Source organism: Typopeltis vanoorti, chromosome 3 (genome assembly GCF_054136105.1).
Source record: "Typopeltis vanoorti isolate ZY-2024b chromosome 3, IOZ_Tvanoo_1.0, whole genome shotgun sequence".
Lineage (NCBI taxonomy): Eukaryota > Metazoa > Arthropoda > Arachnida > Uropygi > Thelyphonidae > Typopeltis > Typopeltis vanoorti.
Genome location: NC_143551.1, coordinates 118,349,274 through 118,365,490, shown reverse-complemented (window position 1 = coordinate 118,365,490; position 16,217 = coordinate 118,349,274). Strand labels below are relative to the sequence as shown.

General features: G+C 35.2%; 1 protein-coding gene across 5 annotated transcripts in view; it reads right to left on the bottom strand.

Annotated features, from left to right (window-relative positions):
- LOC150108512 (hepatocyte growth factor receptor-like) overlaps window positions 1-16,217 on the bottom strand; it is a 186,795-nt gene that overhangs the window by 129,853 nt on the left and 40,725 nt on the right. For 4 of the 5 annotated variants that reach the window (XM_090415937.1, XM_090415934.1, XM_090415933.1 and 1 more), the window contains exon 2: window positions 1,816-3,117. In XM_090415937.1, coding sequence (XP_090272063.1) covers window positions 1,816-2,946 — 1,131 coding nt within the window. In that variant the 5' untranslated portion in view covers window positions 2,947-3,117. Of the gene's footprint in view, window positions 1-1,815; window positions 3,118-13,530; window positions 13,603-16,217 lie in introns of those variants that run through there. The other variant, XM_090415935.1, reaches the window with a different exon arrangement.

Genomic DNA, 16,217 nt, shown 5'->3' with positions numbered 1-16,217 from the left:
AACTTTAAAACCAAGTCTTTGTTGAATTAATAAAGGATTGAAACAATAATTAAATGTCATAATTCAGTATTACATTTAATACTGAATAATGACATTAATAAGCATTATTTCTGGAAATAGCAATGTTTTGCTTTTAGGAGATTTTGCAAGTTCTCAAGCTGTGTGTATGATATTGATCAGATCAATCAAGTGATATGAAAACATACACATAAATGTGCCACATGAATGCACGGTGAATTAATTTTCAAGAACAGTGGAACTTGGTGATATACTACAGTCAAAAGTAATTCAATAATATACTTAAGTATATATTTTTACCATAAAATCGTCACGATGGTTTTTCTAGCACCTTAAATCGGGAAAGTAGTGTAATGAAACATTTGACATCCGTCTAAAAGATCCATCGCGCTATTTTTGATAACTAGTTGTTTTGTGTACTTGTAATAAAGAACATTTTCTGTACATGTGCAGAACATATTTTATTTATTCCTAGAATCCATGTTTATTGTTGTGATCGTCTCAAAAATAAATAAACAAATTTGTTTAATTTTTTTATGTACTTCAAGTCTTTGATAACACTACACCATATCTTAAATTATATATCCAACGTACATGTGCACGACTTTTGTACTATCGCATCACTGAGCTTCATCAGAAGCAAGTGCCTTTCCCTGAAAGCATGCCAAATCTTTTGTTATACCACCAGATGTTACCAAAGCTGTGTTTTACTTGTCACGCTGTTTAATGATATTATGCACTACATTACGAAACAAGTCTTCATAAATCACCTTAGTGTCAAATAAGAAACTTTCATTTATGCAAATATTTCTCTATTATTAAAGCAGCTTGCTAAACCAAAACCATTTTTGAACTAACAGAAAAAAGAATTGTTTGCACATTCAAAAGAGAAAGACATGATCCTTCAGGGGATGGGGGGAGTTATCCACCAAGATGGTCAGCTTCAGTAACCCACAATGGGCCGTTTCAGTACCAGTGTATTCGACATCTGGAAAGATGAACTTCCTTCAATGTAAAGGTTATCTGTTCCCAAGTACGCAGAGGAAACCTGGACCTCACTTAACACACATTCACAAACAGAGTTTTTTTCCACCCTCATATCATCCCTTCAATCTGTCTTTCACTTCAGACAAGACTGTCGGAAGTCCAACCAGCCAAAAATTACACTATACAACTAATAGTATCTTAATGTATATAGAAGGCAAAGTTACATATAAATAAATATATAATATGTATATATAAATAGGGGATATTAAAGATTCAACCCTATTTCAAAGCCGAATATATGTAGAAACTTGGAAAGTTTCGAAAATTCTAAAGAGCTATGAGAATACAATTCTTGGCATGGGAGTTGTCGTAGCTTGGAGTACTTAAAAGACATGTGCGCTGCCCAGGCATCCGTATGAACGATATGAATGACACCTACAACGGCTTTGAAATAAGGTTGGATCGCAAACATCCCCTATTTGCGTATAATTTACATTGCTGAAATGAAGCCCTATGGCTCTTTCTTTGATAATTATATAATATTTATTTGAACATACTAACAACTCAAAACTTGTGATGCAATGGCCGTCATTGCATTATGGAGTTACATCAGGTATAACAGCTGATGTAACTCCGTATATAAATATATATGTATAAATGTTAAAGACGTATTTTTTTATATATATATATATACAGTATATATATTTTTTGTAATAGTAATAGTTTCAGCAGCAAATGCGTCGAAATATAAAAATCATTTGTGACAACCTTGCATATCTGAAACTAATAAAAACTATACACATTACTTACAGTTTTGGTGCACAACTGTTTTGTCCCAATAATGGTTTCTAGCAATTGAGCTCGTGGTTCTCCTTCGAAACACTCCCTGGAAGCGTTAGTAAAATGGCTAATTACGTGAGACATTGGGAAAGAGCAGATTACAGAACCTTTGGATTCATCTATAGTGTCTCCACCGTCTGTAAAAGTTTTACTGAAGGCTACATACAACACATCGACTAGATTGTCTAGCTTCAACCTTCGCTTCAGCATGCTTCCCGCAACTCCAAGATAAGCAGCTTGAGCCATGCTGTAGAAATCGGATAAACCATTTTGACATCTCAGCGAGATTTCGGTGTAAGAAAAAAAATATATATCATTATGACATACCCTCACTAGTCGAGTTTCATAAAAGTCAGAATTTAAACTGACCTTCTGCGTAGTGAGGAAGTAGGAGAAATTAGCGTGACTAAAACCGTACACATAATTCACACGGTAACTATTTTTGAAGCGGTGAGAGATATCGACGCCTGTGTAGCCGGTATCAGACTGGTACGAATAAATAAAGTAGGGCTTCCTATTGGTGAAGTTCAGCATTTTACTTGAGACCGACACAGGAGACAAGGACATAGGACGATCATCATAAGTAGAAGCAAAATAAAATACGCTTCTATTAAAAGGACCAGGCGCAAGAAAGGCTACTGTACTGAGCCTACCGGCTATGTAACTAATATGGTCATCCTTATCACCCACCTCTCGTTCAACAGCCATCTTGTTAACAAGCCTCACGGTGCATCTTCCTTGAAACAATGTCCCGCAACTAACTAACATGTCGGAACTTTGGCCATAGTAGATCAGTAACACTTTGTTGTCGTTGTCCAGGGTCATTAGCTGATCACATTTAGAAGGAGGTGGCGGACATTCAAAGTTATCCGACTTGGGGCCAGTGGAGACGGTAGCATTCAACCTCAAGTTTGCCGTTAACTTATAAAGAACATTTCTTCCTCCCAGAAACACTTCTCCTGTCCGTTTATGAACTACAACTTGAAAAAGGGCATGGTTCGGATCACGTGCGCTGAATTCTTCTAGATTCCATATCGAACCACCTCTACTACCACTTATAAACCAGTAACAAAGCAAGAACAAAATTCCCAACGGTGCCATAACTGCTATCACAAGCCACTTTTTTTCCTCTTCTTAAATTCAGTTTTATAACTTAATGCTGTTGTTGACTTGAGATAACTGTGATAAAGAGGGAGCAGCCGGAGTTCAAGGCACATATTTCGATGTCGTACTTTCTAAGCATCTTTGCAGGAGCCCAAAGATTATATGAAGCTGAAAATATAAAATAAAAATTAATTTTGGTATTAATACAGATCAGAAAATAAATCGAAGCAAAAACAATGTAGATATAAACTGAATATCCAACCTTAAAATGCGTGCAGCTTTGTTGTCAGTGTGCTTGACTATTTATAATCTCTCTTTATTAATCTCTCTATTAAATATTTGCATAAGTTTATTCAAACAATAAACTTTTTAATTTTAACATTTCAAAGATTTTTTTTTCGATTTTTTTTCTTCCTTCAGAACGATTTTCCACCTGGCACAAATGTATTCTACTTATAATACATTTTGTAATACCAACTGCATTGTGTTGCACTGTTTATCTTCATTTCCCACGTTAATCGACCTTGTCGGTTATCAGACCACTCTCTAACACCTTTTACGTTGGTTAGTCACGATTATGTACGTTTAGGTGTGAATTATAAACGTTCTTGTACGAGTGTGGTCCATAATTAGAATTATGTAGTAATTCTTACAGAATTCATATAGGAGACTGTCCAAAGAGACAATAACAAAAATAGGAATTCAAAGGCGTGAAATTACTCATGTCTATATTGACTACTGAAATATGGTGGAGAGGGCATTATTCTATGGGATTGTTTCGCGTTTGTTTATTGTCAATTAATGTAATGCGTGGAACAGTTGAACTCCATTGTATTCTAGTCAGTTCCTTTACCTGTATTATTATTTATTATTAGTATTTATTATTCATTAGAATAGAGATCAAAGATCTCTATTCCAATGAATACATATGAGATATTTTGCCGCTGCAATTGGAAGCAGAGATTAGATTATGTTCCTTGAATGAACTAATTACTAAATTGAGGTTGTTGCTAAGTCTTGTTTCGCATGCAAAATTAGAAATGTCTAAAACAGGGACACATACATAGGTAGAACGCTCACCACATTCTACTTGCAGGATTGAGTGCTCTTCTGGCCATTTATCTGCAGTCTATTTGAGTCCCGATTTCGAATCTTATTTCTAAATGCGAGTGTTTGAGAAAACTTAATGGAACATAAGATTCTAGAGGATGTTTGGAAAGCCTCTGTGCACTTGTTTCAAAATCCCAATTAATCTGTTAATTCCGCATTCATACTCGGCTAGTCTTTATCAAATTAATAATGACACTGCAAATCAGTGCATAGAAAGTTAGTTTCGATCAGTAGTAATTTGCACTAAAGTCATTTCAGTAATTACTTTTATTACAATAATAATTACTCGCATAGAAACTTTTTCGTTTTAATTTATTATTATTTTTATTTATTTATTTTTTGATATCCATACAGCTAAGCAATGGCATAGATTTCGACCTTGAAGTAGCCGTTATTATTTGTTAAGATTACTTACGAACTATGCACAAACATTTCTAATGTATGAAAGAGTTTAGTGAAAGATTCATAGAATGGTTTAAGTCCCTTAGTCATTTATTACCTCTCCTCCCAAGATCAACGCAGTCTCAAGTGACATACCGTTTGAACGATATATCTTCAATGCGATTTTTGTTTTTAAATACCTTCTGGCTATTCGATGAAAGTTCGTGCATATGTTCTTGTAATTACAAACTTACCCTTTTATTCCTGCTGGGCAATGTTGGTGTTCTGTTTTCCTTCTTCGCTGAAATGAATGCCGATTATCTTCTCTAACATTTCTCGTATTCCCTGGATTTATTTAATAGCCGTGTTCATCTAAAGAAAAAGCTTTTCGGGCGAGAGTTTGTTGAAACTTTCCACTTTATTTATTTAACGAAAGAAGTATCAGCAAATGCGTGATGTGTTCAGTGCCTCCGCAGTAGAATTCAAGTCAATGGAAGCTTAGGCTAAAATTCATTGTGGGTCTAATCGAAACACATGAAGATATGAAACTGTACCGATGACACCAAACTTCATCTACTTGACAACTTATAAAACGATGGAATGGTAAAAAAAATGTTCCATATGGAATGGATTCTACGAACTAAACTGATTTCTTAATTTCAAGACGTCGGATTGTGAATGTCAGATATCCTGCTTCCTGGGTTCCTTCTTGTGGGTCTTCCGGAATATCCAAGAGTAAACGGAAACTGAAACATTTTCTGCGTGGATTTCCTAGACCTTCAGTGACTTCCTAGTAACGGGAACCAGTTCTTTTTAACTTCATTTTTGCACAGATAGATAAACAAACAGATGAATTCGGAGTATAATAATGATTATTGTATTAATTATTTATATATTTTTGTTTTGTTTACTGGTGTGCAAGTAAAATTCTTATTTCTATATGAAAGGATTTATCATTCGACAGGGACATGCCATGGCAGTGAAATGTATTATGATTATATAATACGAAGTGATTCCAGCGTCCACTTTCACTTACACTCCCGTTAAAAATAATCATAATACAATAAAATAAATAAATAAATAATGTTCTTAATCATTTATTTATTAAATCCAGTAACGTGGTGCAAGCTTACTTAATAATGGTACTATGCGAACTTCCCTATTGGACAGGCGACGGGTTCCAGTCCAAGAAATCATCGCGAGAGGGTACCTTAGTCTCCACTCCGTTACACACATCTAACCGTCTCCCTTACTACTTAATTCTCCTACTACAATTCAACGCCATCTGTAGCCCATCATTACCAACAACAGTTTTTTTTTTTTTTTTTTTTTTTTTTTTTTAATTGAGTTTCTGTCACCTATTTGCCTGTATGCGGAAGGAGAAAAAGTCCTCCGTATGAGATCGGCTAACTCATCTTCAAATGAAAAAGCCCATATAGGGATTCCTCTCGTAACGACCATAATCAAACTTAGGCCTTTTCCCAATCGAAAACAAGCAAAATTCGTTGTCAGCAATGCCCAATTAAGGACAGCAGTATAGTCGTCAGATATAAACAGGCATCTACTGATTTTACTGGAAGTGAAATTTTACAATGTATTGCAGGACTATGCCGACAACTACCATAGTTCCTAGTTGTCATTAAAGATGAGGTTTTTTCTTCATTGTTGTTCATGTTATGCTAACTTCTAAGCAATAAATCATACCATATGTCGGCTTCAGTGTTCGAATAGATTTAGTCTTTACCATGGATTATGGATACTTTTTAAAGTCCATCAACTTTTGCTACTCCGATACGTTGTAATAAATTACAACGTATCGGAGATATAGAGGAATGATAGATGATTTTCATTGCGTACTGTGATATCATTATTAATATTTATATTTAAAAAAAACGGTCATAAAAAAGTCCGGAATAAAAATGAAAAAAAGTTTGATCTTCAAAACAGGGTTGCCAGCTAATCCTGGTTCCATACCCTGTCACGATTATAACGTTACTGTTACTTAATCTTTTTTTCTTCTTTTTTTTTAATGGATGTCATCAAACTTTATTTTTAAACAAATTACAAATTGTAAAAAAAAAAAAAAAAAAAAAAGGTTTCCGAAATTATATCGAAAACAATTTTATCTACGTTAAGAATGTAGGTAAAAAATATAAGTTATTTTATTCGTAATACTCTTCCATAAACTATTCGATGCGATTGTCATTCTTTTTGTTAATTTCTTTATTTGTATTCCAGAGAAATATCTGAATTATAAATGGTTAGAGCTGAATGAAAAATAAAATTTGTGAAAAGCATTGCAACCGAAAGATGCTTACAGAGTTGGATCTATAAGCATTGGAGATCAAACTCGGGTTAAACCAATCAGCTGTCAATGGAGTATATTTGTTAAGAGCAACCTCAAACAGTTCTGAATTCAGAGCAGCAGAAGTACCAGAGAATTTAGAATCCAGAAGTATCTGAGCAGCAGTGTTTCCCACCACATCATGTTGTGGTGGGAAATACTGCTGCTCAGGTACTTCTGGAGTTAATAATAAACGGGAAAAGTAATCAAAACCTCAAGATACGGGGAAAGGGGTCTCTGGTGAACAATTTGTAAAAGTTTAAAGTTTGCCTATTTTCTTACAAAACCCTACGATCTGATGACGGAGATTATAGTGTATATTTAGGATTCTGTGATAGAAATAAACAGACCACAGTTGTGAAGAAACATTCTATTTGACAGGCGAAGTGAGCTGCCAGACTTGTTATTTTAAGAAATAGAGAACCAAGTTTTCTAAAAGCAAACGTTTACCGGTTTTTTTTTTTGTTTGTTTTTTTTTTAAGGGAGGCAACCATGAATGGGTAACATTATTTTGTAATGTTGCAAGATTTTTTCGTCTGGTAGCTTGCCCCATATCTTGTTGGGAACTAAGTATTTTTATCTTATGACAAAGCTCTGTAGCTATTCTTGGAATGAAAGAGAGTTTGAATGAAACATTCCCACGATAATGGATTGGGAGGAAGGAAGCAGAAGCACTTACGTAAGCAACCCAATCATCAGAATTAACAACTCCTGAGATATTTTTAATGGGTCACGTTAAGAGTATCGCTTACTTCGCACATTCTCAAGGTTTTAGAATTGAAAGCATTTTTTTTTGGAGACTGTGCTGCATTAAATCACGTGTCAAGAACTTATAAAATAGAAAATATAAATGAACGCACGTTTACATAAAACACACGGTGAGATAAATAACAGTGAAAAAGTTGTGGAGTGATTTTCGTGATGTTTTGATTTAACTGTAATAAACAAATATTGATGGAAATGTACCAGGAGAATTAAAAAAAAAAAAAAAACAGAAAAGAAAGAAAGAAAGAAAATGAGGATATGCATTTCCAACCCTGTAAATTGGTTATGACAGGTGGCTTTGAAATTTCCGTATTAAAACCAAATTTGAAACGGCTCGAAAATTTTAGTAAATGGGCCAAAAATGTCATCAAAAACTCCCACCGGCCTGAGATCGGGTTATAAACGTAGAAATAAAGGGAACCTTCATACATACCAAGCATTTTTAGAAAATTACTGATAATTGGTTCAAATTCCTTCCAGCTCTTTATTAATATCTCTTATTTATATGGTTGAGACTCATTCATAAAAATTGCTAAAATAATTCTCCACACGGCAGTGTTGATTTGATATTTTAGTAAAGAAATTCATATTTGTTATCGATATTCCTATTTATATATCTTGATCGATAATTCTTATTCCTTGTTTGGTTAAATTTTTTTGGTTAAAAATAACGAGATTTTATTTCTAAATTTCCGGATTTCTAAATTACATCTAAAATTTAACTTACTGGATTGAAATAATCCTAATAAACAACATAGCAATAATGATTGTTGTTAACAGTAACTCTAATTACGAGTAACTATTATTATTATTATTATTATGTGACACCTCCAAGGAGTTGGACTCCCTGGAGGTGTCACATCGAGGGAGAGTGTGCCAACAACATCGAGGGAGAGTGTGTGTGCCAACAGCATCGAACGATTGATCCCTTCCAACTACTAACCACGCTCAAACTTGCTTAACTTTTTGCGAGCCATTCGTAGCAGAGGCTCTTAATTAAGTAATTATAATTATTCTTACTATTATTATTATTCGACATCATCATGGAGTCCCAGGTCTCGTCACAAGAGGCCATTGTGCATCGTTTCATAACCTACACAATTCGGTTTTCCACATATTAAATATATTTTTGATTAAACTGTTCATTTTTGGTCTAAGCTGTTAAAACTGCGAACTTTTATTGTTAAAAGACCATAAGATTTGATGATTACAAATACAAAGAGCCAACAAGTTTCACTAGCCACTGTCTAGCATTTTCAAGGCTGTACTGGTGTGAAAACAAATGCATTGAGTTACATGAAAACATACACTTTAGTAACTGTTAGGTCCTTACATTTGATAATTCATGTTTGATGGCGTGCATGCGTTCGAATGCTTCAGTCAGAATCCGGTACATGACCACGTGTTGTGTAGTTTTTCGCATACTGTAGTTCTGTTGAACTGAGAGAATTGATGAGATATTTCCATATGTCTTTAAGAATAGCACCTTGATTTCTATTTTAATTATTGCCTGTGCGTAGCCCCACTGCTGCTTCTTTGAAAATTCTATGTCTGTAGTCATTCTCGATGTAAGGCATAGAACTGTTTTTCCAATCTATAACGTGATTTGATGTTGAGAAATGATGAGCTAAACCAGATGTGATGATTCTATTGTGATTGACATTCCCCACGTGTTCCTTCTGTCTTATTTCAAACTTCTAGAGGTCTGCCCAATGTAAGAAAGGCCACACGTGCATGGAATTTCATATACTCCAGGAAATTTGAAGATACCTCATCTTTGGGAGATCTTAAAACTTGCCTGATCGTGGTAGTTGGTTTAAAAACCACTCTGTGTTATGAGCTTTTAACATTCTCGCCAATTTTGTAAAAACTGAATTAATATATGGAATGACAGCTGCGGATACATATTGGGACTCCGTTCCACGTGTTGGGTGGTGGCTTTAAAAAGCAATTTGTTTAAAATGTTAGAAGGGTATCCATTCAGAGATATATTTTTGATTATTAATTGTGTGTTATTCTCAAACACATTTCGCTATTTGTGAGATAGATAATCCTAGTTTCGGGAAAGAAAAATTGTTTCTGTCTTCCTATGAGAATAGATAACTCACTAAAATATATACTGCTTCAAAGGTCCACGGCTAGATTTTTTTTTTTTTTTTTTGCAATCATACAGATACTAATTTTGATGTGCTTTTTTCGAATTTACAAATATAATAATTCAACAAAATAATATTCAATAAACCTCATTAACGTAGAGGTTGCATATCTAACAATTTAAACTATATTATAAAATTTAAACTATTGAAAATTGTCACACACACACACACACACACACACACACACACACACACACACACACACACACACATAGGGTGATCAATGTTATGAGCCTTGTGGAGTGCCACCCAAAGATTCAAATAATGCGAAACTTTGCAGGAATACAATTGCGCGTCATACTGAAGTGACAACAGAGAAAAAAAAAAAAAAAAAAAGTAGTTCCAAAAATCACCACCAGAGACGCTATGGGACGTACCGAATGTAGGTGTAGTAATTTTTCTGTGTGTGTATATGATGAAGGAGAAAAGCAACACAAGCATAAATAACACATTTTTATTCACTTCCATTACTCATGCACAGGCTGTACACTCAATATGCTACCCTTGTTGGTATGCAAGTGTGTTCAACGGCAGAACGCAGCTGGTCCGGACTGATGTTGCGCACACACTGCGTTATGCTGTCTTTCAGCGCTGGCAAGTTATCAGGATGATCCCGATAAACCCTGTTAACTTTGAGAAATCCCCAGAGCCAGGAGTCACAGGGATTCAGATCAGGTGAGCGAGGCGACCATGCAGTGAGAAGCGCACAGCTGATCACTCTGGATTCCGTGAAATGTTCTTGAAGAACTTCCTGTACGGATCGATCGACTTGTGGAGGGATCCCATCTTGCATGAAAATGACTGCGCCTCTACATGCAGAGGTGTTGCTTATAGCTGTGACAAAACAAAATTGTTTATCATATTGCAATACCTCTCGGCAGTAACTGAGCAGATCACAGGACTAAACTGGCGAAGGACAGTAACTTTGGGTGAATGCAAAGCAATTGTTTGGTAATTGTGGGTATTCACAGCTCAGGTGAAATTAGCCTCATCTCCCCCACAAAACCATCCATGGCTGCGCAGCGTCCAACTCCACTCTAGCAAGAAACATTAAAGCGAATATCAGTCCATTTCAAAGTCCTGCGGGCACAACTCCTGTGTGAAGGTTATCTTGAATGGGTAGAAATGCAGAATCTTCCGTAGTTTCAAGACAGTTGTGCAAGCACAGCCATGTGTCTTGATACAGCACGAACCACCTGTGCACTGCAGGAACCAACGCTGTTATTCATGGCCTGCTTCTCAACGGCAGTAGCAACTTCATTCACTTGTTGTGAATTGATTGGTTTGCGACCTCTACCAGGTCTAACTCCCAACGATTCCCTTCTTTAAAATGACTAATCATTCGTCGCAGAGCACATGGAGATAATGGGCCTTGTCGACATTTGTTCAGGCGACGAAATTCGCAGAGTGCAGCAACAACATTGCAATTGTTTAGGTTTGCGAGCAAAGCACGTTGGGGGAAGATTAGTGCCATCACTGTGGATGTTATTAACAACCGAGAATGAAGGGAAATATCCCATGTCCATCTGTTTAAACTCTCCTGGCACGTGCAGAGTTGCGTGATATGCAAATTCAATGTATTTAGTGTTTAGAATGTCCTTGGTGGTGAATTTTGGAACTACTTTTTTTTTCTTTCAGATATCGCTTCCGCATGAAGCGCGATGTATTTCTGCAAAGTTTCACGTCATTTGGATCACTAGATGGCATTCCCAAGGCCTTAAACAGGGATGCTTTAATTTTGATCACCCTGTATATATAATTATATCTACTCTATATATATAAAAAGATAAGCCGAAATTTGAAACGTTTTCATGTCACGTTTTTTGTCTTACCAAAATGTTCCGGGCTGGTAAGCTTAGCGGCTTACTAACCAGGAACTCGGGGGTTGGGCGCCGTAGGCGCCAGGGGGAGGAGCCCCCCTACTATTATACGAGGGCTGTTCAATAAGTCCGTGCAAAATCTAAGAGATGGAGCCACCAGTTCATATCGAGGTTATTATTAAATTTCAGTCAGGCAGATCTATTACTCTGTGTTTGGCGTCCATTTCAATCAATCAAGTACCGTTAGTTGTGAAAAATGGATGAGAAAGAATTTCGTATAGTAATTAAACATTACTTTTTGAAAGGCAAAACGGCTCAGGAAACAAAGCTAAGCTTGATAAACATTACGGTGAGTCTCCACCTTCGATTAGAACGGTTTATAAGTGGTTTAGTAAAATTTCGAAGTGGCCCCTATGAGCACAAGTGACGCTGAACGTTCTGGACGCCCTGTTGAGGTCATTACTGCAGAAATTATTGAAAAAATCCATGATATGGTGACGGATGATAGAAGAGACATAATATTTTACATGAATATTTACATATGAGAAAACTATCCGCAAGATGGGTGCTGAGTTTGCTCACACTGGATCCAAACTCTTCTGCAATTGTGACCGCAAAATTGTTCGATTTACGCTACGAAGTCCTTTCGCACCCCCCCCCCCCCTCTTCAGATTTGGCTCGTACTATGGACTACTATCTGTTTCCAAACATGAAAAATGGCTGGCAAGAAAGAGATTTTATCATATATATATATATATATTATATATATATATATATATATATATATATATATATATATATATATATATATATATATACTGATATATATACACTGATATTCTCGCTGTAAAAAGTAGAACTAATAGAAACAGTTCGGATTAACGAATTTTCGCCCAAGAGACAACAATAACTAGCGTTTAAGACAAAAATAAGCAGATTCTAATGATACATCAATTTAATTCTGTAAATAAATGTAGTATCTGATAGAAAAAAAAAGCTACTATACTGTAATGTAACACTTAAAAAAAAAATACAGTACACAAGTTTATTTTAGTAAAAAATTTAGTTTGTGTGTAGCTGTATTGTTGAGGATTCTGATTTAATAAAACTGCAATAAAAAAAAACTATCAGTGCATAACTTAATTTGTGTAAAAAATATTACTTTCTTGTACGCAACGCGATAAAAAAAAGTTTCAGCAAAATAACACAAAAAAGCTTTTTTTTATTTCTTTGTAAAAAATTGTCACTGATTTTCTTTTGCTTCTTGGAAGCTAAACTTTTTTCGAATGCTTCTTCTCGGAGCTGCATTAGCAATAAAATTTTGGGGAATGGCGTATCATTCTGCTTAGCACATTCTATACACATATTAAAACTGTCAACTGCCTCTCCATGTTTTACTTTTTTTCTATTCCGTAACATTTATTTGTGAAATTTCAACATCTGGATTTATATTTTTAACCAAATTATGCACGTTTTGAATTTCCTCTTTTTTTTTTTTTTTTTTTTTTTTGTATGTGTGTGTATCACCGTAGTTAAGTTATCTTGGTAAATTCTAGAAGGCCACAGTTTTTTCCCCATGATGCTCGAATTGCTTCAGGTTCTACGGCTTCCCAGGCAAACGTGAACACACAATAAATCAAAATAGGCCTACACTATAACCGTACAATTGACAGTATGAAAAAAAAATACTCTACTGTAATAATAATAAAATAAATAATAATAGTTAAAATAATAATTATTGAATAAAAATAATAGTACACAATATAATAATACGCAATAAATAAAACTTTTTTTTTCAAACCCCAGCTCGGATTACTGGAGGGTTCGGATTAGCGAGATGCCACTGTATTAGTTACATACTGTGTGAAAGAAAAATATGACATTTATGCCCTTCATTTTCTTTGACAGAAGCAGTTGCCTATGCATAAATAAATATTGAATAAATAATTCGTAGCGTTTCAAAATAAGTTTCACGATCGGCTAGAAACATACTTAACCCGTTTACCATCAACATTGCTGGAGAATCAAATTTCTTCACGTCTGTCCCGCTCTATCGTAGAAGGTCGGTAGTCCGCTGTTGTTGAGAGTAAGGATATTATATGTCATTCACTGTTTAAATGCCAATTTATGGTTCTTCGTGTAGGGGATCAAATAGAAATATATCAAGAAAGAAAACGATACTGAAAAATAAGAAGAGAGTGAAAAAACAAGAAAATGAGAGGGAAATTAATATGTTCGAAGTAGTTTGTAAAGGAAGAAGTTTGTATACAGAAATACAACTGTTCAAAGAGCAGAAATGAAATACAATATCTGCCTAAACAGCTATCGTATCTCATTAAAGTTAAAATAAGCTCATGAAAGTGCAACATGTTCTATGGATGAAGAAACAGAATAGAGCAGATAGAAACGGCTTCTTTTCTGTTTTTCTTTATATCCACTGAAGATTTTTATCATATTTTGTTCGGAAGAATGTAATGATATCTACTTATTACGGTAGTCATTTGTGGATAATACTTTGATGGGCATGAAGGAAAGTCAGATTTTTTTATTGATATATTTTATTGATGAACGATAACTAGACTTGTTGTAAGATACTTTTGTTAAAACATCATTATTGCAACAAGTGGATGTGCATAGCCTTCTTGAAGCCTCCTTGAATTTTCTGACGAAACAGTTACGACATTTTTATTTTTTGCCACAGTATAGGATGGCTCTTTTCTGTCTTGAGCTCTTTCAATCCAGTCGAGGCTTGGATTCCCATCTTAGCTAGGTTTTTTTTGGATGTTATCCTCTCACCGTTGCCTCAGGCTTCCTCTTTCCATAAGGTCTGATCTTGAATGGTTGTTTAGCCATTCTCTCCTCATCCGTTCTTTCCACATACTTATCAATCTGTCACAAGCTATCTTCAATCTGCGAACTCTGATTTCATCATGTTAGTAGTGGAGATCTATAGCGCTCGTAGAGTTCTTGATTATGTCTTCTTCTCCATTCACCTGTTGTGTTATCTCTTACCCGTCCAAAGACTTTTCTAAAGATTTTATTTTTCACAAATCTGCAAAGCTTTTGCGTCTTGGTCATTATGCATAAGAGAATAAAAACTCTTTTTTGTTGAAGTATTTCAGAAACTTGCCTATTACATGCAAGACATAAGGAAGGTATTACTTCAAGTTTTTATTCTTGCTTATTTGTCGTTACTTGTGGTGGGGGGGGGGGGGGGAGGATGAAGGATATTGTTGATCGGCTGGTACTTTGAAGGTCTTGTTTCCTCTTTTTTATATATTGCTAGAGATGTTGTGTGCTCTTCCTTATATTCAGCGTGCAAGAGGGGGGGGAAAAACTTCTGAAATAAGTCGACATAACAAAAAGCCCTTTCATTCTCCCTATGTAAGATATCAAGATTTTTACATCATCCTAAACCACCTTGCCTCCCCCTTAAAAAAACAGTATTTTATAACAAGATGGCCATTTATCTTCGATTTTTCAGAGGCATGAAACTGCTTTGGGGAATTGTTCTGGAAAATAGGTTCGTATTTCGGCCTATTTTTGTCTCCGATTTTTTTATTTTATTTCGCCTTACATATTCGCCATTATGAGCTATTATAGCAGTGAAAACAAATATTTGCTTATCTTTAGTCGATCAGTGAATGAACGCATTTAATTACGCACTTAGTTAAATGACGTAAAATCAGTCTTATGTAAGGACACATAAAATGCTTAAAAAAGTGTATAATTTTTAAAAAAATGCTATATCTGTCTTCGAGATCGTCTAAAGAAAAAAATATATAAAATTTCACTTATAAATTCGATATTCATGCAACATGTGTTAGGTAGGTCAAACAAGACGATAAGGAATGATTCGCATGTCAGAACACGTGAAAGATGTTAAAAAGAAAAGCGAAGGGAAAAAAATGCTACGCACGCTCAATCAATGCAATAAACCGAGGCATCATTCTGCATCAAACCTGGTCATCGTCCACCAAAATCTGAATCCCAACAGACCTTGGGATAATTTCAGTCAACTACAATATGCCAACACGCGTTCATTGTTAAGCCATCTTCAGCTGCTAATTCCAGTGTGCGTGTGTATATGTGTGTGTGTGTGTGATTACTTCATTTCTAGAATACCATAAAATATAGTGATTCTCATCTTTCTTTTATTTTTTACCCTTTTTGTTGCATTGATGCCGTCTCTTTTTTTAATCCTTCATTCTTTCTAAATATACTACCATTTGGTGTTCTAGGAAGTATTAACTTGGCTTTCATTGTCATTATATATGCTATACTAAAGAGAGAGGCTATCAGGGGCCCACGACAGTACTACCGCATTTTCTACAAGCGTGGATGATCCAGGATGGGGGGAAAAAATGGAAGTTCAAAAAATGTGTCAGTGGGCCCCCAAGTTGACGCCCGACTTATAATGTTAAGTCATCCAAGGAATAGCCGATTACTAAATTTCACACCCGAACTACGAGCAATAAAGAAATACGATTCCGTGGCAGTTGGAGATCCGTCAAACTGTTCTTTTCTCTCGTATATATAAAGCTCAGTAGGGAGCTATTCGGAGAACTAGTTGAAAGAATAGAAGAAAAAAAAAATCTAAATAAAAACAGGCTAATAAAACATTCTGTCATTTTTTGTCAAGTCTCTATTTCCAGATTGAAATGTGTACACTGATGTCATTCTGAGAATGAA